The sequence below is a fragment of the Fimicolochytrium jonesii genome (genome assembly GCF_025526975.1).
Source record: "Fimicolochytrium jonesii strain JEL569 chromosome Unknown EV422scaffold_2, whole genome shotgun sequence".
Taxonomy (NCBI): domain Eukaryota; kingdom Fungi; phylum Chytridiomycota; class Chytridiomycetes; order Spizellomycetales; family Powellomycetaceae; genus Fimicolochytrium; species Fimicolochytrium jonesii.
Window position 1 is genome coordinate 1,137,707 of NW_026515669.1, and position 24,484 is coordinate 1,162,190.

A 24,484-nucleotide genomic window follows, 5' to 3' on the forward strand; every position below is an offset into this window, starting at 1 on the left:
GTGATGATGGATTGGCCGATTACCGCGGCGTTGTCTCGCCAAATGAGATACGGTCATCGTCCCAGCTGTGATTTGAGGGCTACGGTTTGGCGGCACATCGCCATTGCCTCCATCCATGGCCAGTCCGTTGATTGGTCGACAGGGATGGTGGTGTCGTGGATTGAGGTTATGGTCGTCCAGCTTCTCATAAGGACGACCTCAGATCTCCACTAGTCTGCGACGTTGGCGCACGCACAAGCCGACCGTTGTAGATATGTATATACCCATTGGCGCAATATCGCGCAAAAGTGACGGATTCAAGCTCCGACGGCGGAGCGGCTTAAGCCAAAGCGGTATGAAAGCCCAGTGATACCCAAGGGAAAGATAATTGTGAAGATACGATGGAAAGCATAAAATGTGCGATCATGAGGGACTGTAATATTGTAAATACTGTATATTCGCGAAATTGGAGAAATAAAAGAGTATATGGTTTGTAAATGTGGACAGTGGTGGTAGTACAATCGGATGGAAGCAAACGTGTGTAGGACAATAAAGGTGAGGAAGTGTTTTCCCCGACCTGGAGTAAAAAATTTGTGTCAGCGAGACAGGGCGAGGTTACTCGGTCGGGCTCCTGAAAGCCAGCGCGAAGATGACAATCGAGATCGCAAACGTGAGCACGCCAAAGCCGAGGGGCACGTAAGGGTGGCGGGTGAAAGTGACGGCGAGGACGTGGACGACGGAAATGACCATGAACAGCCATTGCAGGCCTGCGGTGGCTTTGCTGGTGTTGAAGAGCAGTTCGGCGACGAGGACGGCGTTGGCGAGGGCGAGGATGAAGGTCATGCGGGCTACGCGTTCGGCGTTCTCGGCGCCGACGAACTGGGAAAGAAGAAAGATGTTTGTCTTTCGTCTACTTCGAAACAAACGAACCAGCATCACATGCGTTACTCACACTAACAGCACTAGCAAACCTGCCCTTGTGCGAGCCTGCGGTCGGAATCGTCCCGTCCGCATTGGTCGGGCTCGTCACGGCACCATCTCCCGGCAAGTGCTTCTTGACACGCACGACGTATGCGAACGTCCATGCCAGCGCCCATAGGATGAGGTGGATGAAGACTACCGCATACATCTGCTTGCGATAGTCGTAGTCGACCGGGTCATCGCGAGGATGCAATGAGGGGGATGCGGCGATGTACCTGTTGTTCCAATGAGTGGGTTCGTAGGAAGATTAATGTTAGTTTTTTCCGGCCTGTTAGTAGGGAACATCAACTCGCATATCAACACAACATACATCTTTGCTTGATGGAAGATGGAGGGAACTGATGCAAAAGTTTCGGTTCGGATGCAAGGCAGATGCAGGATGGCTTCCGGAGTTCCCTGGCGCTATGTGCGTACGAAGATACCGAATACAACAGTAGGGCAGAAGGCTTCCAGCGCCGTATAGAATATGCGAAAGATATACGAGTAGAACTAGAAGGGTTTCGTGGGTGACAAGGCGGGGTGTTGAGAGTTGAGATTATAAAGAGAGTTCCGAACGATCCATCTGCGGTGATGGCATCGGGCCCGGGCAGGAACACATGCAAAAGGAAAGGGATCGTCATTCCCATACGAACGGTGGCCCTCGTGACGCCAACATTTGCGAAGTCTTTTCGCCTGCGTAGCTTTCGGGGAGATAACTCCGCTGAAGTCCGTCGAAGGATAAGCTTGAGCGAATTCCGTGTCGTTCAGATCGGCGGGCCTTGGGTGTTCGTGCGCGCTGTCGAATTCGTTTCTTCATTTAAAACCTATCAGCTTGAGCACACTGAGCACGTGCGACCCAGGTGAGATTATTTAAAACGCAAGCAAGTCTGATATCGCACGGCTCAAACCGGCCAACACCACAGCAGACAATCGACCATTCCGCTTCCTCCCCTCGCTTGCCTCGACCTCATCTTTCCGCACATCCACCTCACACCGCAGCTTCGCAAGCATGTTCGCATCACGCCGTCTCGCAGTCTCGGCCGCGCGCACATCTCCCGTCCGTGCCGCTTTCGCACGCCAACAATCCACCGCCGCCGCTATCACCCCCGCCGCTCTGTCGCAAATCGAGACGTGAGTATTTTTGGAACCATTCCTGGGAAAGGAGAGATATGGCCGTTTCTCGCTTTCGTCGCTTTGAAAATATAGAAGGAGTCTTGGGGAAGAAGGACGCTCTGGGCTGGGATGTAGCACATTGGCGTGCACGCAACTCGTGGGAAGACGTAGGGAATTCACGTTCTCTCCGGATGCACGCTGGGCTTCGAGGAAGAGCGGAAGGAACCTTGGATAGACGCTGGCCGGTTTCCTCGACCTTTTCCAGGATAAAACCCGCAGATGCCTTGAACGATCGGTGATTAACTGATTCCCTTTTTGATTGCAGACGATGGGCAAAACTCCCAGAATGCGAACAGGGTGCGATAGCCGACTTCCTCGCTGAGAAGCAAAAGGGCGACTGGAAGAAGTTGACCCTTGAAGAGAAGCGTGCTGGTGGGTGTCTCATCGTCGCCCAGTGCCGTTTCCGATGCTAGACCGGCCGAATGGTTCCTAACCTTTGATTGCGGCATATCCTTTAGCTTACTTCATCGCATACGGTCCTTACGGCGCGAGGTCTCCTCATGACCCCGCCATGAAGTGGAAGGTTCTTCTCTGGTCTAGCACTTTCGTTGGTGTTTCACTTGGAATGTGGTTCTACTGGACCAAGGAAGGTATGTTAACAGGACGAAAATGAGGGGCTGCACGTTGTCCTCAGGGCAACCGAGACTCTTTGTTGGCATTTCCACTTTCGTTCATGGCAACTCACACAACTTCACTCCGCAGTTGTCCCCGAACTCCGCACGCACAGCCCCGAATGGAAGGCCGAGGAGGAGCGTCGCGCCATCGAGAACAAGCAGAACCCTTACACGGGTACCTACGCGCAGTACCGCCACGCCATCGACGGAAAGTCTCACTAGATGCAACCAAAAAAGTCGTTCCCCAAATTCCCATGACTTTTTTAATTATTACCAATGCCGAATTGAAAGAAATCGAACAAAACACAAATCTCGGCGGAGTAGTGATTGCTTGGAAGTGCCTGGTTTCGTTGCGGTGTTCAGATTTTTCGCATTGTGGATTTACCTTCCCCCTGGCTCCATGATTAAAGTTTGCGATGCCGGGCGTGGATTACCGTTCAGCGGGAGGTTTCGTCCCTTTGCGCTGCGCCTGATGATCTGACAGCTTTTCACGGTGGAGGTATGCACGTCTGTACGTGAGTGATTGAACCGTTCCGTAACCCGACATGCTGGACAGTGGGAGACTTTTGTTTCCCTTGAACCTCGATCGCAGTCGCCCATCGGACGTTTAATGTGTTCCGCTGCCCCAAGCTTGGGCGGATCTAAAGTGAGCAAAACGCTATAGCTTTTCGGACTCGAGCAGCGTCAAATGCCGTGCACTTCATCTGACTGATGGATCGAGTCTCTCCATGGTAAAAGAGTGTGCTTCATAGAGGCGTCAGGTACAGGCAGCGATTTGCAATAACGCGCTGGACGACTCTTCCGTCGTGCCAGAGAGCAAAAATCTCGGTGCTTCATCTCAGAATGCGTCTCAGTCCCGAAAAAGCGCAGCTCACAAACGTATGGATAAATAGCCCATCATCGCAGGACTGCACATCTCGAGTTCCGAATGTTTTGATTAGGAATATAGACACGTACTATGTACAGATGAGGCAGGACGAGATCATCTACGAAACCTATATAGTTTGTACTGCACAAACATGTAGCATGCGGATGCGAAGCCCCATATCGCACACCAGTCCTCCGACCTGCAGTGGGTTTGATACCACTCAAAAACCACCAATACTCGCTCCACAGCAGAGCCCACAGCATCCCAAAAATACCACGCAGCAATCTTTAAAACACATATTAAGCTCCCATGAAGTACATGCCCCACGTTCGCAACAGCAGAGAAAGCAGCCGCAGCAGTCGCAGCGGCAGTCCTCGTCCCGGTCGCTGTTCTGTGATTTGAGGTCGGTGTCGTTTGGAGAGACGATCGGGGCTGCTGTGAAGGGATATGGATGCTGGCCGGGAGGATATATCGCCGTGGGCGGGTATTGCGCCTGTCGGTGAGGCTTCGTCGCCAGCGACGTTGAGGATCTGGAAAAGTGAGACTTGTAGGGAGGCGGTGGGCTTTGCGGGTGTGAGAGTTGCGGGGCCGCTATTTCTGTTGGTTGGTTATACATATACGGTTCCGGAAAATGCGTTCTTGAAGTGTGTGCTGGAAGACCCTGTTGCCAATGCCTCGTATCTGGTGATTCCATTTCGACGAATGCTCCGAACTTGCCGATGACCGCTAATGCTGCTTGCTCTCGGACAACGCCAATACTGATGCTTGCTCTCTAGCGGTCAAGACTCGGCTCCCCCAACGAACCCCCGCTTTATAGGAGCCACGGCCCGCTTTACAGCGGCCGTCTCCGTACACGCCTCCCGTATCCAGTGTATGCTTACCTCCGATGACTGGCCACCACCAGACTGAACTATTGGCTTCTACAGAGCCTCAGAGTGAGTGGGTTTATTTGAAGTTGTGCTCCACCGCAGCGGGGCTGTGGAGAACCGCGCCCGTCGTTGACCGCTGTCAATCACACAGACTCTAAAGATGCTTCGATTTCGTGGACTTCTAGTTTGAACTTCACTTCGCAGAATCTGCAGCAACAACCGGACAGCACTCACTAAAGGCCAACAGACGGAATGGCTCCTACGACGGTCGCCAGCGGCATAGCAAAGTCTCTACTACTGCGGCGGCCAGTGTCCAACTGCATTTTTGCCCGCAATCGTGCTTCTATCACTACCGCTGCTTCGCTTCCAACCCGCTCCATGACAGCACAATCGTGCCCTTGATGGCAACCGGCGGCACAACGAACCCTCCCACATATACAGCTGGTCGGAGGGTCAGGGGTACGGAGGAAGATGAGGGAAAGAGATAGGGCTGGGGGCAGAATATCATGAGGTATGCTCTACGGGTCCGCGACGGTTGAAAGGAAAGCATCCCGCCATTGGCATCATTGTTCGGCCCCAGTAGACTCTGCGAGGTGGACAGACGACGTTTCACGGGCCAGGGCAACTCGTTGGCTATTCCATACTCGATCTGCGGAGCTTTGAAGTGAGATCAATGACGGGGATTCTCCGTCGCACTCTTCTGCTGATGTCCTACCTAGCTAGGAGACAGGACATATGTCTCAACCCTCGAAAGCATGTTCATTCGCCTCTGCTCAGACCGCAACATCACAGCCCGAACTTCTAATGACACAGGCGTGTGGGTCTCTGAACCAAAACGCAACGATGAGCAGAGATTTGCAGCTTTGGGGATAAAAGTCCGCCGGCGCATCACTAGTCACGGATTTGCATTGAACTGCAACACCGATTTGGAGTGGTACGAGTACATTGTGCCTTGTGGTTTGCCTGGGAAAGGTGCGACATCAGTGTCGGTTGAGACTGCGAGAGACAAGCGTTCCTTGTGATGCTGCCAGCTGTTTGGAGATCAACATCTTTCATCCCAATGCTTACAAACGTCCTTCACACTATGTAGATGTGACAACCGCGGAGGTGGTACCACACGCCCTCCGAGCTGTGAGCAAACCGTTCGATGCTACCGTGGCAGCTCTAGCTGAGGTCTCGCCAGAATTTGACTTTCATATTGATAGACTGCTTGCGGCAGCGACTACATGAGATGTTTGTACAAGAATACTTGTTCCGTTTGCGACATCTTACGCACCTATTTGAGGGCCTGCAATTGGCAATAACCTTTGCTATAGCGATCTGTCTGATGCGATTGGGTTGTTCGAGACCTGCAGTGCAGATGTTGAACAACCTAATCGCATCAAATCCGCTTCTCCCGATCCGAGCTATGGTCCTGTGGTGGTCAGAGGCGAGAACGGACCCCTGCTCCAAATGGATATGAGGGCAACAGGGTCCTAATTGTCGGTTGTGTGCGAGGAAAGGACAAAAGTTATATTGAGTACACAACCGAGGGCAGTCCCTCCATCTTATCGGTCTTGGGGCGTGGGAGGCTCCGACAAGAGGTGCGAAACAGCTATGTGCATATCACGGCAGGCACTATTCTGAAAGACGGTCCGTGTCAGTCTGGTCCTCCTTGAGACCAATGATTTCGGACACGATGGGAGCGCGTCGGATGTCCGCCTTCTTCTCTTTCTCCTTTCGCCAACGGCCTCCGGTGCGACAGACTTACGGCCGTGCCAGCATTGGGCTTGTGTACCCTGGTCCTATCCATTCTCTACATAGTCCTCTACACGGCTTCCAGCTGAGTGACGTCTACTCAACGGAGGTCCGAATATCACTCGTTAATACAACTTTCGCCAATATCAACTAAGGAGTCGCGTACGAGATCTTACCGCTGTTCACCGTGATTGCAGCTGCTGTTCACATCGACCTTTGGAATCTTCAGATCGCCCTTGGTTGTGCAGCATCGAATTGACCGTAGGACACCGGCAGCATCGAGAGCACTATCGGCCAGACTCGGAGTTTGCAACCTAATGACGCCTAAATCTCGGACCCCTCGCGCGGGCTCGCTCACGCCGCGCCCTCATAGAATCACCGCCATCCCTCTGTACCCATCAGCAGACGCGGAACCAGGGGAGGCAGGCCCGAGCAAGCCACTTTTCTCGTTTGCACTGCCGGAGCCAAGCGCGTTCGAATCACCAGTGCCGCCCAAATGCCGTATGACGCTGTTGGCACAGGCGGTCGCGAACAACACGAAGGCGGCCATGGCTACTGCGGCGGCAGCTCCCTTGCGTGATGCTATGGACATGACGGATGGAGCAGCGAATGTTGATTTGGTGGCTCCAGCCGCCGAGCCTTTGGCCGCAGATCGGGCCGGCAACACGGATGCACCTTCTGGGGCCCATGACGATAGAAACGAGCAGATCGATATGGAGGGAGAGGACGAATCGAAGCGCCAGGCGGAACGCGATCCCCAATACGAGTTCAACGCCCCTCAGTTTTTTGATTTTCATGACTTTAAAGACAATGCTAGTGAGACAGGCGCAGACACTTGGTTTGGTGAGTTCTTCGCGATCTTGGTTTTAAAACACATCGACGCATGACCCCGGATGTTCTCAACATGTGATTCATACAATTCTTAGACTCGCGGACTCTTTCACCAACAAGCACCATGCATTTTGGAGATGGGGACAGAGACGATTTTGATGACGATGAGGATGAAGAGTACTTTGCCGTACACGATGTTGCGACGCCGAAAGCCAGTCAATTGAATGCATATTTCCGAATGCCGAGTGCCCGGAAAGAGTCGCACGTGCCACAAGTGTAAGAGTGATGTTTTTGCTTCATCAAACCAAAGAGTAGCTCGCTGTCAATGCTAACGGGCCCACGCGTCGGAATTCTCGTCACAAAACAGACCATCTGAACTCCGACCCGTATCTGAATCTGCCGACGAACCTGCGCCGTCCGGAAAGACAGATCCTAACCCAATCCCCTTCAAAGCTAAAGCAAAAAAGCCCCAATCGACATTCGAAATGAACCTAGCAAAAGCAAAGGCAAAAGCCAGAGCATCAATGACTACGACAAATACATCACTTGCCAACGTCTCCGCGGCCGCAGGCCCTCAGCGAGCGCCACGACCGAGCGTTCCCACGTCATTTCGCGCACAGGCGCGAGCGCACTCCATCAGTGGCCATGGGCCGGAAAAAAATGCGTTGGCGCAACAGAAAGGACCGAGACCGCTGACGATCCCGAAGGAGTTTACTTTTGTGGCGAGGTTGAAGGCGAAGCAGAGCACATTGGGGATGAGGTCGCCTGGTGGAATACAGGTGCGTGCGGCTTACTTTCAGGGAAATTTCATATGTGGAAGCAGTCTAACACGCGGACCACAACGCAGAAAAAGAAAACATCCAAAATCAATGGCCTGACCATCCCCAGGCCCTTCAGACTGCACACGACCAACTTCCGGTCTACTCTCCAGAGCATGGGCAACGACTTGACGAATGCGCCTAAATCACCGTTTGTGCCGCTGGCGGTTCGCATTAAAACGTTTGAGAACCAGGTGCCGGATCGCTTCAGGCCGACGGGTCCGAAGGGAAAGAAGGAGGAGAAGAAGAGAAGTGTTTCGCATAGTGGGGTGAGTTTTCAGTTTGGATTGAGTTGTGTGCGAGCTGGCGGATGGTGGAAAACGGGGATAACGCTGACATCCTGTTCTTCTTGTGTGCAGCCCATATCTCCATGGCGAGGTCGGATGCGGACGACCAGGCCGCAATCGCCTTTCCTGTTGACCAAGCTGAGGACGAAGAGTCATACGTATGTTCTCGCGCACGAACGCCTTCCAGCTTTGAGAATGGAACCCCCCGTGACGGAATATCTGTTCTTTGCCCACAGCGTGCCCAGTCGAGAAGAACAAGAACTAGCTGAGCTCGCCAAATTCCAACCATTCAAAGCCAAACCCGCCGACCCTCACATCCTCCACGCCGACCGACCCCTAGGCGTGCCCACAGTCCCTCGCCCACTCCCGACCGTTCCCGAATCTCCCGCCATCAGCAAACCCCGCGCGCCTCAACCGCGTCCTCCATCGCCTCCGCGCATCATCGCCGCTCGCCCAGTCCCTAAAACGATCTATGAGAAACCGTTCGAGCCGCAGATTCAGCATAGGGTCATTGAACCGTCGAGCTTTGAGTTGCCGGGGGATGAGATTAGTCGACGCAAGAAGATGGAGTTTGAGGCGAGACAGAGGGAGGAGGAGATGAGGATGAGGGAGACAAAGGAGTTTAGAGCTCAGCCATTGCCGGTTGATGATATACCCATGGTAAGTTGCGTGGCAAGAAGAGCAGCGGCTGCGCAAGGAGGTAATTACATGAGGAGGGTTCTCACAAGCTTCTCTTCTCCCATTTTAGCGAGGAGCCGCCTACGTTCCACCCAAACCACCTACCGAACCCGCCCCATTCAACCTCGAAACCGAGTTCCGCGGCGCATTCGCCCGCATGACCCTCGAAGAGCGACAAGAAAAGCAACGCGAGGAAGAAGCCAAGCGGCGACAATTCAAAGCCCAGCCTTTACCGTTCTCCATCGACCACCCCTTCTTCCCGCAGCCGTCCAACAAACCGCTGACGAATGTCGAGGATGTGGTTTTGTCGACTGAGGAACGGGCTGAGGAAAGGAAGGCGTTTGATGAGGAGAGGAGGATAAGGGAGGCGGCTGAGGAGGAGATGCGGAGGAGGGCGGCGAAGGAGCAGGAGGTAAGGCGTTTGGATTGGCGTGGGAGGGAAATACAGGCTGCATGTGCCTCACGACCTCACACCTGACATCTCATTCCATTTCTACCATAGGAACGCGAAAAGCTCGAGATCGCCCAAGACCGCGCTCAACGCGTGCACAAAGCGCAACCGCCCCAATACGACCGCATCAAACCGCTCCTCATCAAACCCTCCGACCGCAAGCTCACAGACCCGCACTCGCCCTTCATCGGCGCCAAGCGCAAAAAGGCCTCCGCGGACATCAAAGTCGAGCGCGACCCCGCCGTCTTGGGCGCAGCGGATAATGAGTTTGATGGCGAGTATTATACGTATCATGGTGGTGGGGGCAGTCTGTTGCAGCAGAGGCTTTATGAGGTTGCGGAACGGTTGGAAAGGGGGGAGAGTGTTAGTGAGGATGAGGGGGACGATGCGGACGATGAGCGGACGTGAATGGGTGATATGGAGGGGGTGGGAAACGCTGCGTAGATGCAGCAAACTCGGTATCTGTTGTTTTGCCGGACGATGGGAACGTTATTAAAGGGGAGGGATCATTTTTTCTTGCGTTTATTGGTAGCGATATGATTTCCCGCTTTGGACCGTCGGACATGTCTTTCTTGATGTATGTATAACGGAGGGGAACAAGGGGTTTGGGATGACGAGCCCCCTTCTCGTCTTGGTAGTCTGAGGGTGTGAGTTGCACTGAGCGTACGATAATAACTTGAGCAAATGAAACATAGAAATTCGCTTGAACGTTACATGGATGGGCTTCGATCTCGAGGGGGGTGGTCGAAAAAACGTAGGATTTTGGATAGCGATTTCGTTGACGTGGAAAATCGACAGCGTGATTCAGACCTGTCAGTGGACCTCCTTCGCAGCGCATGTTCCCCGGTTCAGACGCCAAACTTCCACTGCAGAGAGGAAGCCCACGTGGGAAACAACGAGATCCCAGCGTTTTTTGTGATATTCATCCTGTGGTACATATATCCCCTCTTAGCTTTCGGTTCTCTCCTGTTGCCCCTTTCAGGTCCTCGTCGGTTCAAAAACCTGACGTGCCAATACTTCCGCCCCTGTCGCTCCTCACACCAGAAACAAGGCCACACACAATGAACCTACAGACTCTCATACCAGCCACGACCGTCTTCAGAAGCGGCACAAATACCCGCAACGATAACGGTGCTGCAGCTGGCCCTTCAAGCTCTAACGGCGGTGCCGGCGAGCAAGGACCGGTTGTTCCTCGCCATGTGGACGGCACGCCTGCGCATGAGTGGCAGATCAGTTGTTGGACTGATACATCTACTCGTAAGCATACCAGCATCTCTACTCTGTCAATAAGCATCCGTTTCTTGCGAGCGACCGGGAACTGTCCTGAAGATCTCCCTGCTTTTCTATTTTCGGCTGACGTACAGTTGCTTATGCCTTCCTGACGGCGACCTTGGTCTTGGGGGCTACCTTCTTAAGCGCGGCTTTCTTGGTGACCGCTTTTTTGGGGGCAGCCTTCTTAGTGACCGTTTTCTTCTTGGTCGCAGTGGCCTTCTTAGTCGTCGCTTTCTTCGCGGTGGGCTTTTTCTTGGTCGCAGTACTCTTCTTCGTAGCTGCCTTCTTCTTCGTCTTGGGCTTGAGCAGCTTCTTCGCGGTCCTCGCCTTTTTCTTCAATCGCAACGTAGGCTTCTTCTTCTTGATAACCTTCTTCTTCCTGCGCCCGACGGGCTTCTTGACGGCGTCTTTCGCAATCCTCTTGACCTCCTTGACGATCACGTCTTTTCCGGAGGTGCGATTATATTCGTCGCGTTCGGCTCGGTACTCCTTCAGCGCCTTCCGGTAGTCAGCTTCGAGTTTCTATTGTTTGACAGCGTGCTGCGGTTAGTCTCGGAAAGAAAGTGAATCCTGGCACAGTTATGGTCGGCTCACCCCCTTTTGTTCATCGGACAACTTGCTAAAAGCGGTCTTGAGGAGCTGGTTGGCCTCGGGCAACGAAAGATTGGCTAGGGAAGTTCCGAGAATCTCGCGCTGACGATCGGCCGTCAGAGCATGAGCCTGTTTTGTAAACAGGAACCACGGGTTCAGCGGCAGCTTGGGGGCGTCAATGTCTCTCAGCGGCTTCTTGACATAGGCGTCGGGATTCAGTTTCTTTTGCAAAAGGAATCTCTTCTCCTCGAGCACGATATCCGAAGCAGTGCGATTGGCAAGGTATTCTTTGACATCCCTATCGTACTGCTTTTTGTTTTCTGCGGCTCGACGCTCGTACGGCTGCAATTGTCAATTTGGCAAACGAAACGAGGCTTAGCATGAGCGAAGTGACAGAATCCACCAGCAGCCCCGCCAGTCGTTGTCGGTTCTAGCTTTAGACCGTTTATACATACCTCCTTTTCGCTCTGACTCAGAGCTCTCCATCGTTCACCGGCGAGGCGACCTAGTTCACCGATTCTGGCGCGGCTGTCCAAATGGGCCAAGGTTGGATAGAGCTCGTCCTTAAGCTCCAAAGCGAAGATCAGGTACGAGGAGTGAGCTTTCTTGGGCGGAACGCTTGCGGGCTTCCCGATAGCTCTCAGCTGCTTGCGGATATCTTTCTTCGCTTGCTCCGCTGTCGAAAGAAAGGTAAGTGAAGGCACTCCTTAGAGATCAAACAGGCAAGCAAAACGGTGACAGAGGGACAAGCGCTAGGCCTCAGTCTCATCCAATGTTATTGGAGCAGGTGTCGGCTTGCTAGGCCTGCCCACGACGAAGTTACTGACCTTTCGTGAGGGTCTGGGCTGGCACGAACGCCACTGGGGTCGCGTGCAGAGACCGTACCGCCGCTAGCCGCCAGATAGGCGCCGCTTTTGGGAGGGGGCCCCAGCGTTGCAAAAGGGTGAACATTGCGTTGATAGCTTTGATATCTAAAAGGGCGAGAGGTCAAGAAATGCCCATTTTCTCGGCTGACCAAAAACGTCCTTTTCACAGCGGAATAGCAACTAGTGCGACATCACACCTCACGATGATAGAGTACTTTATCAAGGAGGCCGGTGATGCGAACCTGACAGAGGTCACTCGGTATGTACGATACTTACTGTACGTCGAATGCTTGTTCCAATGCTGGTTCGATGCGGTGGAACGAAAGGTGAAGGGGGCAGGAGGCCTTTCGGACACGACTTGTTAAGGGTGTTTCAAAAGTTCGACAGCTGCGTTTTCGCGAAAGGCGTGCACACTCCACAGGTTCTCTCCGCAATCGCTCCACACTGGACCGGGTATTGAACGACGGGCCGAGATGAAACGATCGTTCTCGACTGCCAAACGTCCAAGGTTCACACACGTAAGACAAGGTCAGAAGCGCTCCACGCGTTGAGCTTAAGCTCAAAAGGACGGGAAAAAGAACACCTCTCTCCACCACCAGACAAACTGCGCAACGGCCGAAAGCAGACCTCCTCCTACAGACATGATAGGCGAGAAGGATGCAGAGAAGACGGGATCCACACCACATACCGGTCGTTTTGAAGGGCTGCCGAGATTGATATTCTTGTCCCTCGAGCGTTCATCAGTATTGGCCAAAAATCTGGGTGGTCGTTGACTTTTGGGTTCCACAAACAGGGCGCAGAACCAGTCGTAACTGAGTCGTAACCAAGTTCAAGGAGATTACAGAGGCGCGTTTCCTGCCCTGGTGGGAAGAGGGATGGCTCCGACTCTCATCATACAGTATGCATCGTCTGCCCCTCAATTTGTGCGAGGGATGGAAATTCTCCCCGGACCCACATAGTCATCTTGAGAGTCTCCGATCCACTTTTCATGTGCAGCATCTTCCTCTGAATTAAAGGGCTCAATTCATTTCCTATTGCGCTCCGAGGATGTCGAGAGCTCTCGAGTCCATATCGATCCCAAACTTCGCAGGCCGACGCGTGCATCAGGCATGACGTTTCCCGGGAGTGTCGGACGCGGAGTCTGCTTTCACGTCCAGGAACGGCGAGCAACTATACTATTTTGCGCCAAACGGTTTTAGAGGCGGAGCTACTTTCGCCTTTGCAAAGGAAGCGTGCATAGCCAGCAGGATAGCCTAACCCAGCAGCATATCACGCTGCAAATGCAGTTCTATCGAGCGGGCCCGTGTCCGAAAAAATAAAGTCCGAAACCACGTGACGGGACACGTGTGGGCTTTAACCCGCACGCTCGCCTGCTTTTGCTGCACGCTCGCATTTGACCTCGAGCTCGATGTTGCGAGAAGTCCAGGGAATGCTGTGAACCCTCTACGTAGACGAACAGCTTGGAACAACAGCAGCCGTGTGTGACGGAGCTTATAACGCAGCTGCTTTCATTGGGTGTCTATCGAACCTGGTCTTCGTTTCTCGGCGTCACGCCTGTACCGTGCTCTCAGGACCCACCAAAAAACGTTTGAGCGAGAATGAAGAGGAAGCACCAGTCGACGGTGGCTGCACCGAAGCAGCAGAGTGGCAGCAAGGTAGCGACCTTGGAAAAGGGAGCAGCGGTCTCGTCTCTGTTCAAGTCGGCGGAGGGCGGCAGTGCCGATGACGAGGACTACACTTTTGCTGACATTGTTGTTGACGACGACGACGAAAGCGAAGTTGGGGACAGCGATGATTCGGAAGCGGTAGAGGAGTTTGATCGCATCGAGAGCGCAAGTGAAGGCGAAGAGGAAGAAGTGGAAGAGGTTGTAGCGAAGAAGGCAACGCCGAAGAAGAAAGGCAAGGCTAGCGCGAGGAAAACACAAAGCGCGGGCAGTTCCGCTGGTGGGGACCACGAGGAGGATGAAGAAGTCACTGGAGCGAATGGTGCTTCGTCGGACCAGAGCCCAGAAGACGAGGATGACGACGATCTTGACGAAGACTTTGATGAAGACTTCGACGAGGAGGACGATGAGGACAGTGAAGACTTCGACGAGGAGGATCCGGACAACTGGCCGAGCTCGGACGAGGAGGAGGGGCTGGGGACTGATCGAAGTGTGCGGGTGCTGAGGAGGAAGAAGCCTTTCCCAGAAATCGACCCCATATATGACGCCGATGACTCCGACGAGGTGGGCATCATTTGGAGAGATTGAGGCAGTCGAAGGAACATTACCACTAACACCATGTTTCTTTGGCCCCTCAGGAAACTACTAACACGACGGGCAATGTTCCAAAAGAGTGGTACGATGAGTTTCCTCACGTTGGATACTCTATTGACGGCAAACCGATCATGCGGGGCGAGAAGGGAGATCAACTGGATAACTTCTTGAGTATCATGGACGATCCAAATGCGTGGAGATCCGCATACGATTCCATCGAAGACAAAAACGTTGTTTTGACGAAAGAGGAACTGGCTATCATCAAAAGGATTCAGTCTGGAGGTTTCCCAGATGCCGAGGAAGACCCTTACCAGCCAACGGTGGAATGGTTCTCAAGCCAGACCATGCAAACCGCTCTTTCGGCTGCACCCGAGCCTAAGCGCCGATTTGTACCGTCCAAATGGGAGGCTCAGCGCATCATGCATATTGTGCGTGCCATCAGGCAAGGGCGGATCGTTCCTGGCAAGAAGCCTGACAACAAGCCCAGCCTTCAGGATCGCATGTACGACATCTGGGGTGATGCAATTGACCCCATTGAACGTGGTATCATGCATATCTCTGCGCCAAAGGCTTCTTTGCCGGAACACGACGAGTCATACAACCCGCCACAGGAGTACATTCCGACAGAGAAGGAGGCTGCTGAATGGCGCGCATTGGACGCTCCCGACCGCCCACGAAACTTCCTACCGCGCAAGCACGATAATCTACGAAGCGTTCCTGGCTATGACAGGTTTATCCAGGAGCGTTTCGACAGGTGTTTGGATCTCTACCTCTGCCCGCGTATTGTGAAGAAGAAGCTGAACATCGACCCGGACTCCCTCATCCCTAAACTCCCCAACCCCCGCGACCTGAAACCGTTCCCATCCCAGCTCGCCATCACCTTCAAGGGCCACAGTGCTCGTGTACGCCATTTCTCGATGGACCCATCCGGGCAATGGCTGGCATCCGCGTCCGATGATTCTTCTGTAAAGTTGTGGGAAATTGTGTCGGGTCGCTGTGTATCTACGTGGAAGTTCGATGAGCCGGTCTCGATGGTTGCATGGAATCCCAACAAATCTGTAGCGCTTCTCGCTGTGTCGGTGAAAACCGATGTCCATTTCGTTGTCCCTCCACTAATAGCGGCACCCGCTGAAGCTATCGACGCAACGGAAGCCCTCGTCGCTCACCTGTGGACACTCCAAACACCGACAACAAACGCCGCTTGCAAATGGGTCAAGCCTGCCACCGCACCCGCAACCTCCACGCCCACCAAACCCCGTATCCTCACCACCCTCTCCTTCACCCACAACGTGACGCATCTCACATGGCACCGCAAAGGAGACTACCTGGCCACCGTAGCCGCCGACGCCCGCTCCTCCGCCGTCCTCATCCACCAACTATCCAAAAAACAAACCCAAAACCCCTTCTCGGCCTCCAAACGCTCCGCCACCTCCAACACCCTCGTCCAACGCGTCGTCTTCCACCCCTCCAAACCCATCTTCCTCGTCGCCACCCAGCGCGCCGTCCGCGTCTACAACCTCGGCACCCAGAAACTCGTCACGACGCTCATCCCATCAACGAAATGGATCTCCTCCCTCGCGGTGCACCCCGCGGGCGACAACGTGCTCGTTGGCACCTACGACAAGCGCGTGGCATGGTTTGACCTGGACCTCTCGTCGAAACCGTACAAGCAGCTGAGGTACCACGCGAAGGCGGTGCGTGATGTGGCGTTTGCGAATAGGTATCCGCTGTTTGCGTCGGCGGCGGATGATGGGAATGTGAATGTGTTCCATGGGATGGTGTATGCGGACTTGATGATGAATCCGTTGATTGTGCCGGTGAAGACTTTGAAAGCGCATGATGTCGTTGATGGTCTTGGTACGTATCTGTGTTTGTCCCGCAATCTCGGTCGCATCTTCTGAATGTCTTGGAACGAATGGCTCACCCCTCTCGTCCCTTGCAGGTGTCCTCCACGTTGAATTCCACCCCACACAACCATGGCTTCTGTCCTCCGGTGCCGACGGCACGCTCAAGCTCTTCTCTTAAACGAGCGCCCATATGAGACCCCGAACGTCGCTCCATCAGTTAACAGATCTCCTTGAATAGCAGCATCCCATCTGTTTAGCGAAGTAGCTAGATTGATAGCACACACCTCAATCCCGCGAGCATGTATACAGATTAGAGCAGTCACAACGGCGGTTCGTTGACGTTTTTGCGTACCACTTGCCATTTCACTTTGCATGTATCTATCTATCATTAATGGCGCTATTTTGAAGGGAAGCTTGGTGCCTTTGCACGGGGGGTTGTACGGAGGTAACTATGTACACAAAATGGGCATTGAGCTAGGCAGGGGGAAGCCCTATGTACAAGTATTGAACTGGTGGCACCCACGTTCGCGTACTCGGCAATGGGTTTGCAGGCGTCGCCGAGGACGTCTGCACGGATCGCTTCAAGGAGCTAGCTACCATTTCTCTTTGCAATGCACGGGACACAAGGGGAATGGTTCTGCCCCTTTGTCGTTGACATCGAATACGGAGCAGAGGGAGAAACGCCTTCATCGCCTGTCGTCGGCATTGCCGAACAAACAAACACAAATAGCTCAACCCTCGCCCTCTGTCGCCATCGCCCTCATGTCTCTTCATCCTCCTCCACCCGATCCTGCTGCACCTCCTTCGAATACATCCTCTTGCCCGACATTTCAAGTAGCGAGGATGCCACATCATCGTTGAGGATCGATTTCTTGGCAAGTTTCGGATCTATCAGGCGGTCGTCGACTTCTTTGGGTTTCACTAGGAATGCTTCGACTAAACGAGGCGAAGGGAAGGTTTTTTGAGTGGATGGCGCGTCGATAGCTAGCGTGAGAGCACATGTTAGTTACCGAAATCTATTTGGAACTCCTCTTTGGCGCTGAGCCGAGGGCTGTCGAAGGTGGAGGATCGTGGGGATGCTTTCGAATGTCCGTTTTCGAAAGTTGAGGAGATGTAGAGGCCGAAATAGTCCAGCTGGGTTTGCGAGGGATTCACGACCCGAATCAGCACAATGTGCTCCGCGCGACGGTTGCCACAGCAATACATTTTCGCCTCACCTGCCCTCCAAACCCGATCCCATTCGGGAAAGTCGCCGCTCCCGTATTGTAGTACTGATAATTCGCATTATACCCCGCCGGCGAAAACACCCCAATCTGCGGGCGCAACGTAAACACAAAAGTCCGCGAGTCGCCCACAAACTTGGGCCGCGGCACAAGCTCCTCAGCCGCAAACGCTCCAAACACATTCTGGTCTTTATCCCTAATTACGAACAAGACCGACCCCTGTTCCTGCACTTTTCCTGCGAACACGGTCCAGCTTGCGCCGTCTGTTTGGGTGGAGAAGAGACACGGCCATGATTTGGCGCCTTTGAACTCGGAGGCTAGGGAGGTGCAGAGGATGAAGCGGTCTTCGATTGTTAGGAGGGTTGATGTGAGCGCTGGGAGGGTGGTGGGGAGGGTTCCGAGGAAGGCGAATTGGAAAAGGTTCGTCCATAGTTCCTGGAGCAGCGATGATTGTGGGAACCATTGTTGGAAGGATGAAAGCGGCGGGATTTCCGCGTTTCTCGTCGGGGTGTCTTCAGATGAGAATATAGCGTCGGCGGCGGACTTATCGGATTTTGGGGCGAGACTTCCCAGTAGGTAGGTGACGAATCGTTCGGTCGGAGAATACACCTTCCCGTCGGCCCCGGCTTTTCCATCCTTCGCAAAGAGCCCCACTCCAGCCGCAATGTCTTCCACCAATCCCTTGGTGGTGACACCTGGGTTCACTTCTGCATAGGTGTTGACGAAAGTTTGCTTCTCCGAGGCATCCCCCAATAACAAAATCCTGGCAGCAGTCGCCAACCCGGTCATGGTGACGATCCCTTTCGTAGCCGTGCCAGACCGTGCAACAGCGAACTCGGCGACTGCTTTCCGTAAGCGCTCCGGGATGCTTTGGGATATAGCTGAAGATACTGATGCACTCGGTGCTTGAGGACTTCCCTCGTTCGCGGCGGAGGCTGAAGCATTTCGCAGCAGAGATAGTAAAACTTCACGTTCGGCTTCTGAGGCCCACTTGAGCGCGGCGGTCGGCGAAGTGGCAGACCCTGAGTGAGAGCTTGCGCTTTGCCCCATTCTGCTGCTTACTATCGCACTTCAAAGTGGGTAGGGTAGATCTTCGAGGCCGGTTGGGGTGGATGGTTTCCGTTCGAGCGTCGCCAGCCAAGCGGATGACGTCTCAAAGGACCGCGTTGCATGATCACGTAAGCACTCGACGGACGGCGTCGCTATCACGCGTCAATCTCCACGTCGCATCGTCGCTCGGATTGCTCCCCAGACACAGATGGCCGATTGCTGACCATACGAAGGCAGATTGCCTTGATAGCTAGCCAAAGTCTTCGCATTCATTCTCTCCATGAGATAAAGAGATCCCATCCTCGTGAACCCAGCACTTTAGAGTTTCATGAAATGCGCTAACGCGAAACATGTATTCGATCGATGACACCGATACATATGTCCCCTGTTGCGTGATGTCTACATTGCCAGCGCCATCCTGCCGTCCGTCCCCGGCAATGATCTGTATTCTCGCCGACCCTATGGTCCGCGATGAGGCAGTAGGTAATTACAGTCGGGGCTATTCCACTTGAGGGGCTCATGTCCCGTCCTTGCTTACAGCAGGAGCAGGACCCGCCACCGCCGCCCGGCCTTCAAGCACCGTCTTCAGCTCACTCATGAGCGTAGCTTGAACCTCACGGTCCGCTTTCACCTTTGCGTCGACAGCACGCTTCGTCTTTTGCGCTTTCAGTCGACTTTCTCGGCTGGTCTTCGCCTTCCCGCCCTCTCTCTCCCCCACACCTCCACTCGCCTCCCACACCCCAGCATCGCCATCACATAGCCCAACAACTTCAACCGCATCGTGCACAGCCAACTCCTCCCCTTCTTCAGCAGCAATTTGTTCACTGCTCTGCAGGCCCTGCCCACCAATTTTTACATCCACCGTCACCGGATCCAGCATCATCGCCACCGCATCCCGAGTCTCCGCCAACCCACTCCGCAGACGCTCCAAATCGTTGTCGAGCGTGGACAGCCGGGATGTAAATACGTCGATGGTTTGCTGTGTGGGTGGGTCGGTGGTGAGCTGGAGATCTTGGATGCAGACGAGGAGCTTCAGTTTCATTTGATGGAGGGTTTGGGAGAGGATTGTGGCGTGGGTGAGAAAGGGGGCGGTGGTTGAGGGTGGGGGTGGGTTGGAGGCAGCTTTTGCGTCGGCGGTTGGTGGGGCGGATGAGATCAGTCCTGTGGGAAGCGTCCGTGTGAGATGGCCCCGATGTGAATCCACCGAAAGAGGCGTGAAAGACTGCATTATACCTTCTTCCCTCTCCATCGTCTGTATGACAAGCGGGTATTCGTCCGCTATGACGCGTCCTACTTTCACCATCTCATCATCGATCGCGCTCCATTGCTCAGTCATGCCATCTTCGGTGGGACACCCCAGAAGAAGGGCAGCCAACACTTCTACCACGGTCTCCTCCAGCTCTTCGGCTTGCCCTTTGATTAGCGACAACGAGAGGACATCATTTGGCGCTACATAGCCGGGGATGCTGGATCCAACAGCAGGGTTGCCTTTCACATGTGAATGCAACTCCTGCAAAGCGGTAGAAGCAGCAGATAGTGAGACATGCAACGCTTGCCGGAGCTGTAACAGGCGCTTCGCAGTCGTTGCTTGCTCGATGCGCGTGATGGGGGGAAGGGTCTGAGATCTAAAGACAAGACATGAGTCGGTGCATAGGTGTGAGAATATATATGATGACTTACACATTGTACCCTCGGGCCACGAGTTCTACTTCTTGGATGAAGCGGATGGCTTTTCGTGATGCGGTATTAATGTTTGTTAGGCGACTTAGGAAGCTTTCGAGGTGGTCGAGTATGCGGTTGTGGAACGAGGTGATCCGTTGCCGATGCTGCCAACGAGAAGATTCAGTTAGACAAGCACAGCAACCGTTCGGTGTTTAGGCAATCTTCCATTACTCCCAGCGAGGCGTGACAGGATCGATTTGGTTGCCTACCCATGCATCCCACAATCCTCCAATACCCAGCCCCACAATACCGATCGTCATCGGCCACACCAAGTGTCGAACAGCTTTCCATCTCCGCGCATAGAAGCACCACGCGAAGCCGAAAATCATAGTGCCCAGAACCCCCAGCGCTCTTGACGAGACAACCATGCGCTTCCGGCCATGTTCGTGCCGCGTCGACACGGGTCCTCCTCGCCGATACCGCTCTTCGACCAAGAAGTCATATATCCGTTGCCTATATTCGTCCGATAGCGTCCTTGTTGATTTTCCAGAGTTTGACTTGCCGTTCGCCTACTAGCGGTGATCGAGTGAGAATCCGGTACGTGTGGGCTACATGTTGGCCGGCCAGAGCGCATCCCACACCTCCCCTTCCCAATCTCGTGCGCTTATGTTGCCGGGCTCATATGTAGAAGGCTGTGTATCGTCCGGTAACGCGATTTCCGAAGCATCTTGTTCTATAGAAGGAAGCGTCACTTCGCGGATGCGCCTTGGGGAATATGCTTCAAACCTCCTTACGGACCTTGAAAGTACGCAGCGAGGGGCGACCCGTCATAGACGACGAGCTCCTCAGTGAGCAAGCTGGAGTCTGGACCTGCAGCTGTCGTCGCGGACATTTGTTTTCCTGAGAAAGCGTCAATCCCACAACGCAGACAACGCGTCTGTCACTGGGTTGAGAAGCTCTGGAGTCTGAAGCAGAGTCTGAAGAAGCTTCTGCTTCCAAGTGGAACATCACAATTCCGGGTCTCGACAACAAACCCCGACGCTATTGTCACCCTCGCAACCGACAAGCAAAGCGGCACAGGGCAACCGGACATCCTCGCTTCAGTAGTTAGAGTAGAGATAGAGCGCATTCCTCCCACTCATCCCAAAAAACAGCACCACCAGAACTTCGACCATGGCCGTCGCAACCGAATCCGCGGACAAATGTCCTATAGATCACTCCCAGCACAGCAAAGCAGCAGCACCGCATCCCATCCCACCCACCTCCAGCGCCACCTCCTGCCCCGTCCCCCATACCACCAGCACCGCACCATTACAACAACCCAGCACTCCCGCAACCCCCTACGCCGGCCTCCAAGCCGAGTCATGCCCTTACTCCGCTGAACGGCAGGAACAGGAGCTACTAGCGGAGAAGAACAACATGCCGCCACTGAGTCAGCGGCCGAGCCCGGGGCAGAAGGAGCGGTTGAGCACGGACAGGGAGGAAAGTTCGATACCGATGGGGGGGAAGTTTGAGGGGAAGAATTGGGTTTATCCGAGTGAGCAGGTGTGTACGGACGATCGAGAATTTACTGAAGAGGACATGTAGATGGATGTGGTTGAATGGCTTGAGGGGAGGTCGGCCGCTTTTGCTGTGCGGACATCCCCTCTGTCGAGGGCTTCACAGTGGGAGCTACTTGCAGGATTGCACCGCCAGGGTTGGACTGTGTTCAAGATATGGTACGTCGGAGGCGAACACACATCTCACATCAAAAACACCCCTTGCCTCGACTCGTCTCATAGATGTTTTTCAACGCCATGCGCCGCAAAAACTGGACCCCGCAAGAGAAAGACATGGGCGTCGTCATCCCCATCCACAACGCCGTCAACGAACAATGCTGGCGTCAAATCCTTCTGTGGGAAAAACTCCATCAAACCTCCTGCGCCCAGCCCAAACTCGTCAAGTTCCAAGGCAAGCCCAAAGAATACACGCCCAAAGCACGTATACGCCAACTCATGGGGTATACATTACCGTTCGATCGGCATGATTGGACGGTGGATCGATGTGGGACGACGGTGGAGTATGTTATCGATTTTTATTCGGGAGCGCAGGAGGGGGGAGAGGGGAAGGCGAGCTTTTTCTTGGATGTGAGGCCGAAGATGTCGGTGGAGGGGGTGGTGGATAGGTTTAGGATGTGGTGGAGTACGGGGACGGGGTTGTGGTAGAGGCGTTGGGAGATAGGAAGAGACGTAGAACAACTTTGTATTGCGCTCTTTCACCGCCCCAATCATGTCGCATTGCGGCCTACGAACCAAAGACCCACCATCATCATCATCGTATAGCGCTTCGCCCCCAGCCGGTTCAAAACTACCCCTACCCACCCATCCATAACTTATCGCTTCTACTCTACTCTACAATAATCCCGTTCCCATTCCCATCCTTGACCCATCCATTCATCAATCAGAATCATTGTCAAACACAATCTTTTTCGCCTTCTTGTTCGCCTCCTCCATTGCCGCCGTCTGCGCCTCCTTCGCCTTCCGCTTCGCCTCCCACGACGGATGCAGCGGTTCCGCCTTCGTATTCCCCTTCGCCGGTGCTGCTGATTCCCCAGTGGCTGGTCGCTGGTATGAGTGATGTCGCACATCAGTCTTTGCGGCCGCCCCGCGAGAGGGTTTGAATGTGGCTTTCCGTTTCTCTTCGTAGTGCTCTGTGGTGGACTTTTTCCCGGAGAGGATGTGTTTTGCTTTTTTGCCGAATTGGCGTTCGGCTCGTCTGTGGTGAAGAGAGATGATCGATAAGGAACACGGGCGCCACAAAAACAGGGAGACTGAATACTTACGCCCTCCGCGCCTGCTGCCCCGGCCTATTCTTCTTCACAACCTCCTTCTTCAGCTTCTTATCGTTCTGTTCCCACGCATCGCTCTCGTCGCCGCTGAACGCTGCGTCGCTGCCGTACTCGGACATGCTGAAATCGTCCGAATCGTTCGCGGCGGCGTCTTCGTCGGCACTGTCGTCGCCGCCGCCGAGGGCGGTGACGAACGTCGAGGCGAGTTTCGGGCGTCTCTTTGCGGTGTCGCTGTCACTATCCCCATCGTCATCGTGGTCTTTCACACCTCTCTTCCTTTTCAGCGCCGTATCTGTCTTCGTTTTCGTCTTCGTGTTCTCCTTCGCCTGTTTCGCCAACTGCGATTTCTTCACCGCCCTCGCCCCCGTCGACGTCCGGCCTGTGATGATCACAAACAGGTCCTCGATCGCTTCTTTCACCGCGGCTTCGACGGGTGCAGCGGTGGCTATTCGCTGCTCCAGGGGGGTTAGTGAGCGTTGTGGGTCGGTCGATTTCGTGCGAGGGGTATGTGTTTCGCCGGCTGCGTCGGAGTCGGCCTCGGCTGCTCCTTCGACTCCGCCGCTACCGTCTCGTGTGTCCCAGTATCCTATCAGCCGGTCGGTGTCGGGTAATGTGCTCTTTTTGAGCGCTGATAGGAATGTGGATTGGAGGAGCGTTGCTGTATCTAGCGTCTATTCCAAAAAAGCGGCGAAAAGGACCTTCAGCCATAATCTCCGTTGATGGAATTCTGAACAGGTGGATACACACCTTCAGCGCATCAAGCTGCTCCTCAAACTTCCTCAACTGCCTCTCCCACTCCTCCTTCACCGCCTGCGCTTTTGCCGCTTTCTCCTCCTCGTCCTCTTCCTCTCCGTCATCCTTCGCTTTCGGTTTCTGCGGATTGTCCAGCTTATGTCGATAAAACCTAGCCTTCTTGAGCAAGGCGCGCAGGACGAATGCTTTACCCTTTTTGCCGGAGCGTTTTAGGGAGACTTGGATATGGTGCTGGGGAGAATGGAGTGTTCTCAGCGAAACTTTCGAGTGGGTCTATGATATAGAGCCCCAGGGGCCGTTTGAGACCTACTCACCAACTTCCGTCGCAGTTTGTCCGCCAGCTTGTCCCAGTCTGGTTCGTGAGGCTGGGTGGTTGTTGTTGCTGCATTGGACGCAGGTGTAGAAGCAACTTCCATTGGAACAGCTTCTGGTGGTGACATTCTCGATATGCGATACCAGGCCTGTTTATCAGAATACTGAATGGTGCTTCTGAGCCGGCCGACAACTAGATGGCCAAGTTGCACCCACGAGGTTTGCAAAGAAGGTTGTTGGGAAAAAACCGCAAATTGGAAGCAAGTTCAGCGCGTAGAGAGGCCTGTAACGGAACACAGCGCAAAAAGAGAAACCGACCCGTAGTGGGAATCGAACCTGCGCCTAGGCCTGCTGACGTGATCATCAACACGTCTCGCACGCGTTTCGAGAAGAATGGGTCGAAATATGTCCGCAATATTACTGTGCAAGCGAGCGACAATCCTTACAAGCTGCGACATTGCTCAAGTGATGCGCCGGCATTCGTACGCACACCGAGTTGCGAGGTCGGAATTACTGAACAGCCCAGTAGCGACCACTCCCACCAAAAACAACTCCAAC

The 24,484-nt window shown here is 54.1% G+C and overlaps 10 protein-coding genes across 10 annotated transcripts; 5 read left to right on the plus strand and 5 right to left on the minus strand.

Moving 5' to 3' along the window:
• Window positions 1-465: 465 nt before the first annotated feature.
• Window positions 466-1,693, minus strand: EV422DRAFT_514812 (uncharacterized protein). Its single transcript, XM_053069271.1, has 3 exons — window positions 1,271-1,693; window positions 932-1,175; window positions 466-858 (listed from the first exon to the last, which is right to left on the minus strand). Coding segments are annotated over exons 1-3 (510 nt in total). The 5' UTR covers window positions 1,273-1,693; the 3' UTR covers window positions 466-594.
• Window positions 1,694-1,856: 163 nt separating this feature from the next.
• Window positions 1,857-3,042, plus strand: EV422DRAFT_514814 (cytochrome c oxidase subunit IV-domain-containing protein). The gene is made up of 4 exons (XM_053069272.1): window positions 1,857-2,070; window positions 2,378-2,484; window positions 2,571-2,702; window positions 2,815-3,042. Exons 1-4 carry the CDS (start codon window positions 1,949-1,951, stop codon window positions 2,946-2,948), a joined length of 495 nt encoding a protein of 164 aa, XP_052929426.1. The 5' UTR covers window positions 1,857-1,948; the 3' UTR covers window positions 2,949-3,042.
• A 2,176-nt stretch (window positions 3,043-5,218) lies between these two features.
• On the plus strand, window positions 5,219-5,880 carry EV422DRAFT_600755 (uncharacterized protein; the record flags this gene model as incomplete). Its single annotated transcript, XM_053073685.1, has 2 exons — window positions 5,219-5,435; window positions 5,554-5,880. The coding sequence occupies 2 exons, from the start codon at window positions 5,219-5,221 to the stop codon at window positions 5,691-5,693; spliced, it is 357 nt and encodes a 118-aa protein (XP_052929427.1). The 3' UTR covers window positions 5,694-5,880.
• Window positions 5,881-6,167: 287 nt separating this feature from the next.
• Window positions 6,168-9,961, plus strand: EV422DRAFT_514818 (uncharacterized protein). The gene is made up of 8 exons (XM_053069273.1): window positions 6,168-7,043; window positions 7,127-7,307; window positions 7,399-7,810; window positions 7,879-8,118; window positions 8,209-8,294; window positions 8,373-8,796; window positions 8,885-9,226; window positions 9,317-9,961. The coding sequence occupies exons 1-8, from the start codon at window positions 6,518-6,520 to the stop codon at window positions 9,671-9,673; spliced, it is 2,568 nt and encodes an 855-aa protein (XP_052929428.1). The 5' UTR covers window positions 6,168-6,517; the 3' UTR covers window positions 9,674-9,961.
• Window positions 9,962-10,633: 672 nt separating this feature from the next.
• On the minus strand, window positions 10,634-12,079 carry EV422DRAFT_563774 (uncharacterized protein; the record flags this gene model as incomplete). Its single annotated transcript, XM_053072107.1, has 4 exons — window positions 10,634-11,059; window positions 11,132-11,470; window positions 11,584-11,804; window positions 11,956-12,079. The coding sequence occupies 4 exons, from the start codon at window positions 12,077-12,079 to the stop codon at window positions 10,634-10,636; spliced, it is 1,110 nt and encodes a 369-aa protein (XP_052929429.1).
• A 2,089-nt stretch (window positions 12,080-14,168) lies between these two features.
• On the plus strand, window positions 14,169-16,277 carry EV422DRAFT_491531 (NUC169 domain-containing protein; the record flags this gene model as incomplete). Its single annotated transcript, XM_053067543.1, has 3 exons — window positions 14,169-14,222; window positions 14,297-16,109; window positions 16,195-16,277. Coding segments are annotated over 3 exons (1,950 nt in total), but the record flags the coding sequence as incomplete, so codon positions are not given.
• A 154-nt stretch (window positions 16,278-16,431) lies between these two features.
• EV422DRAFT_514823 (TLD-domain-containing protein) lies at window positions 16,432-18,441 on the minus strand. The gene is made up of 3 exons (XM_053069274.1): window positions 17,317-18,441; window positions 17,110-17,233; window positions 16,432-17,035 (listed from the first exon to the last, which is right to left on the minus strand). Exons 1-3 carry the CDS (start codon window positions 18,370-18,372, stop codon window positions 16,860-16,862), a joined length of 1,356 nt encoding a protein of 451 aa, XP_052929431.1. The 5' UTR covers window positions 18,373-18,441; the 3' UTR covers window positions 16,432-16,859.
• A 360-nt stretch (window positions 18,442-18,801) lies between these two features.
• Window positions 18,802-21,005, minus strand: EV422DRAFT_147712 (uncharacterized protein). Its single transcript, XM_053064864.1, has 6 exons — window positions 20,833-21,005; window positions 20,676-20,767; window positions 20,304-20,465; window positions 20,053-20,198; window positions 19,606-19,997; window positions 18,802-19,533 (listed from the first exon to the last, which is right to left on the minus strand). Exons 1-6 carry the CDS (start codon window positions 20,924-20,926, stop codon window positions 18,890-18,892), a joined length of 1,530 nt encoding a protein of 509 aa, XP_052929432.1. The 5' UTR covers window positions 20,927-21,005; the 3' UTR covers window positions 18,802-18,889.
• A 448-nt stretch (window positions 21,006-21,453) lies between these two features.
• EV422DRAFT_549747 (cytochrome c/c1 heme-lyase) lies at window positions 21,454-22,238 on the plus strand (the record flags this gene model as incomplete). The annotated part of the gene is made up of 2 exons (XM_053071731.1): window positions 21,454-21,579; window positions 21,816-22,238. The coding sequence occupies 2 exons, from the start codon at window positions 21,454-21,456 to the stop codon at window positions 22,236-22,238; spliced, it is 549 nt and encodes a 182-aa protein (XP_052929433.1).
• Window positions 22,239-22,469: 231 nt separating this feature from the next.
• EV422DRAFT_503306 (BUD22-domain-containing protein) lies at window positions 22,470-24,054 on the minus strand (the record flags this gene model as incomplete). Its single annotated transcript, XM_053068334.1, has 4 exons — window positions 22,470-22,788; window positions 22,856-23,532; window positions 23,609-23,845; window positions 23,929-24,054. 4 exons carry the CDS (start codon window positions 24,052-24,054, stop codon window positions 22,470-22,472), a joined length of 1,359 nt encoding a protein of 452 aa, XP_052929434.1.
• Between the last annotated feature and the right edge of the window lie 430 nt (window positions 24,055-24,484).

Excerpts from the sequence above, each read along its gene's own strand:
- EV422DRAFT_514812 (XM_053069271.1), bottom strand. Across the intron at positions 859-931 it reads GGTTTGCTAGTGCTGTTAGT|TTCGTCGGCGCCGAGAACGC; the intron begins GTGAGTAACGCA and ends CTTCTTTCCCAG.
- EV422DRAFT_514814 (XM_053069272.1), top strand. The coding sequence starts at position 1,949 with ATGTTCGCATCACGCCGTCTCGCAGTCTCGGCCGCGCGCACATCTCCC. Across the intron at positions 2,071-2,377 it reads GCTCTGTCGCAAATCGAGAC|ACGATGGGCAAAACTCCCAG; the intron begins GTGAGTATTTTT and ends TTTTGATTGCAG. Across the intron at positions 2,485-2,570 it reads CCTTGAAGAGAAGCGTGCTG|CTTACTTCATCGCATACGGT; the intron begins GTGGGTGTCTCA and ends CATATCCTTTAG.
- EV422DRAFT_514818 (XM_053069273.1), top strand. The coding sequence starts at position 6,518 with ATGACGCCTAAATCTCGGACCCCTCGCGCGGGCTCGCTCACGCCGCGC. Across the intron at positions 8,119-8,208 it reads GAAGTGTTTCGCATAGTGGG|CCCATATCTCCATGGCGAGG; the intron begins GTGAGTTTTCAG and ends TCTTGTGTGCAG. Across the intron at positions 8,797-8,884 it reads CGGTTGATGATATACCCATG|CGAGGAGCCGCCTACGTTCC; the intron begins GTAAGTTGCGTG and ends CTCCCATTTTAG.
- EV422DRAFT_514823 (XM_053069274.1), bottom strand. The coding sequence starts at position 18,372 with ATGGGGCAAAGCGCAAGCTCTCACTCAGGGTCTGCCACTTCGCCGACC. Across the intron at positions 17,234-17,316 it reads GGATCGGGTTTGGAGGGCAG|CTGGACTATTTCGGCCTCTA; the intron begins GTGAGGCGAAAA and ends TCGCAAACCCAG. Across the intron at positions 17,036-17,109 it reads GGAGTTCCAAATAGATTTCG|TCGAAGCATTCCTAGTGAAA; the intron begins GTAACTAACATG and ends CGCCTCGTTTAG.
- EV422DRAFT_147712 (XM_053064864.1), bottom strand. The coding sequence starts at position 20,926 with ATGTCCGCGACGACAGCTGCAGGTCCAGACTCCAGCTTGCTCACTGAG. Across the intron at positions 20,768-20,832 it reads CCTCGCTGCGTACTTTCAAG|AACAAGATGCTTCGGAAATC; the intron begins GTCCGTAAGGAG and ends TTCCTTCTATAG. Across the intron at positions 20,466-20,675 it reads CACGAGATTGGGAAGGGGAG|CGCATGGTTGTCTCGTCAAG; the intron begins GTGTGGGATGCG and ends CATGGCCGGAAG.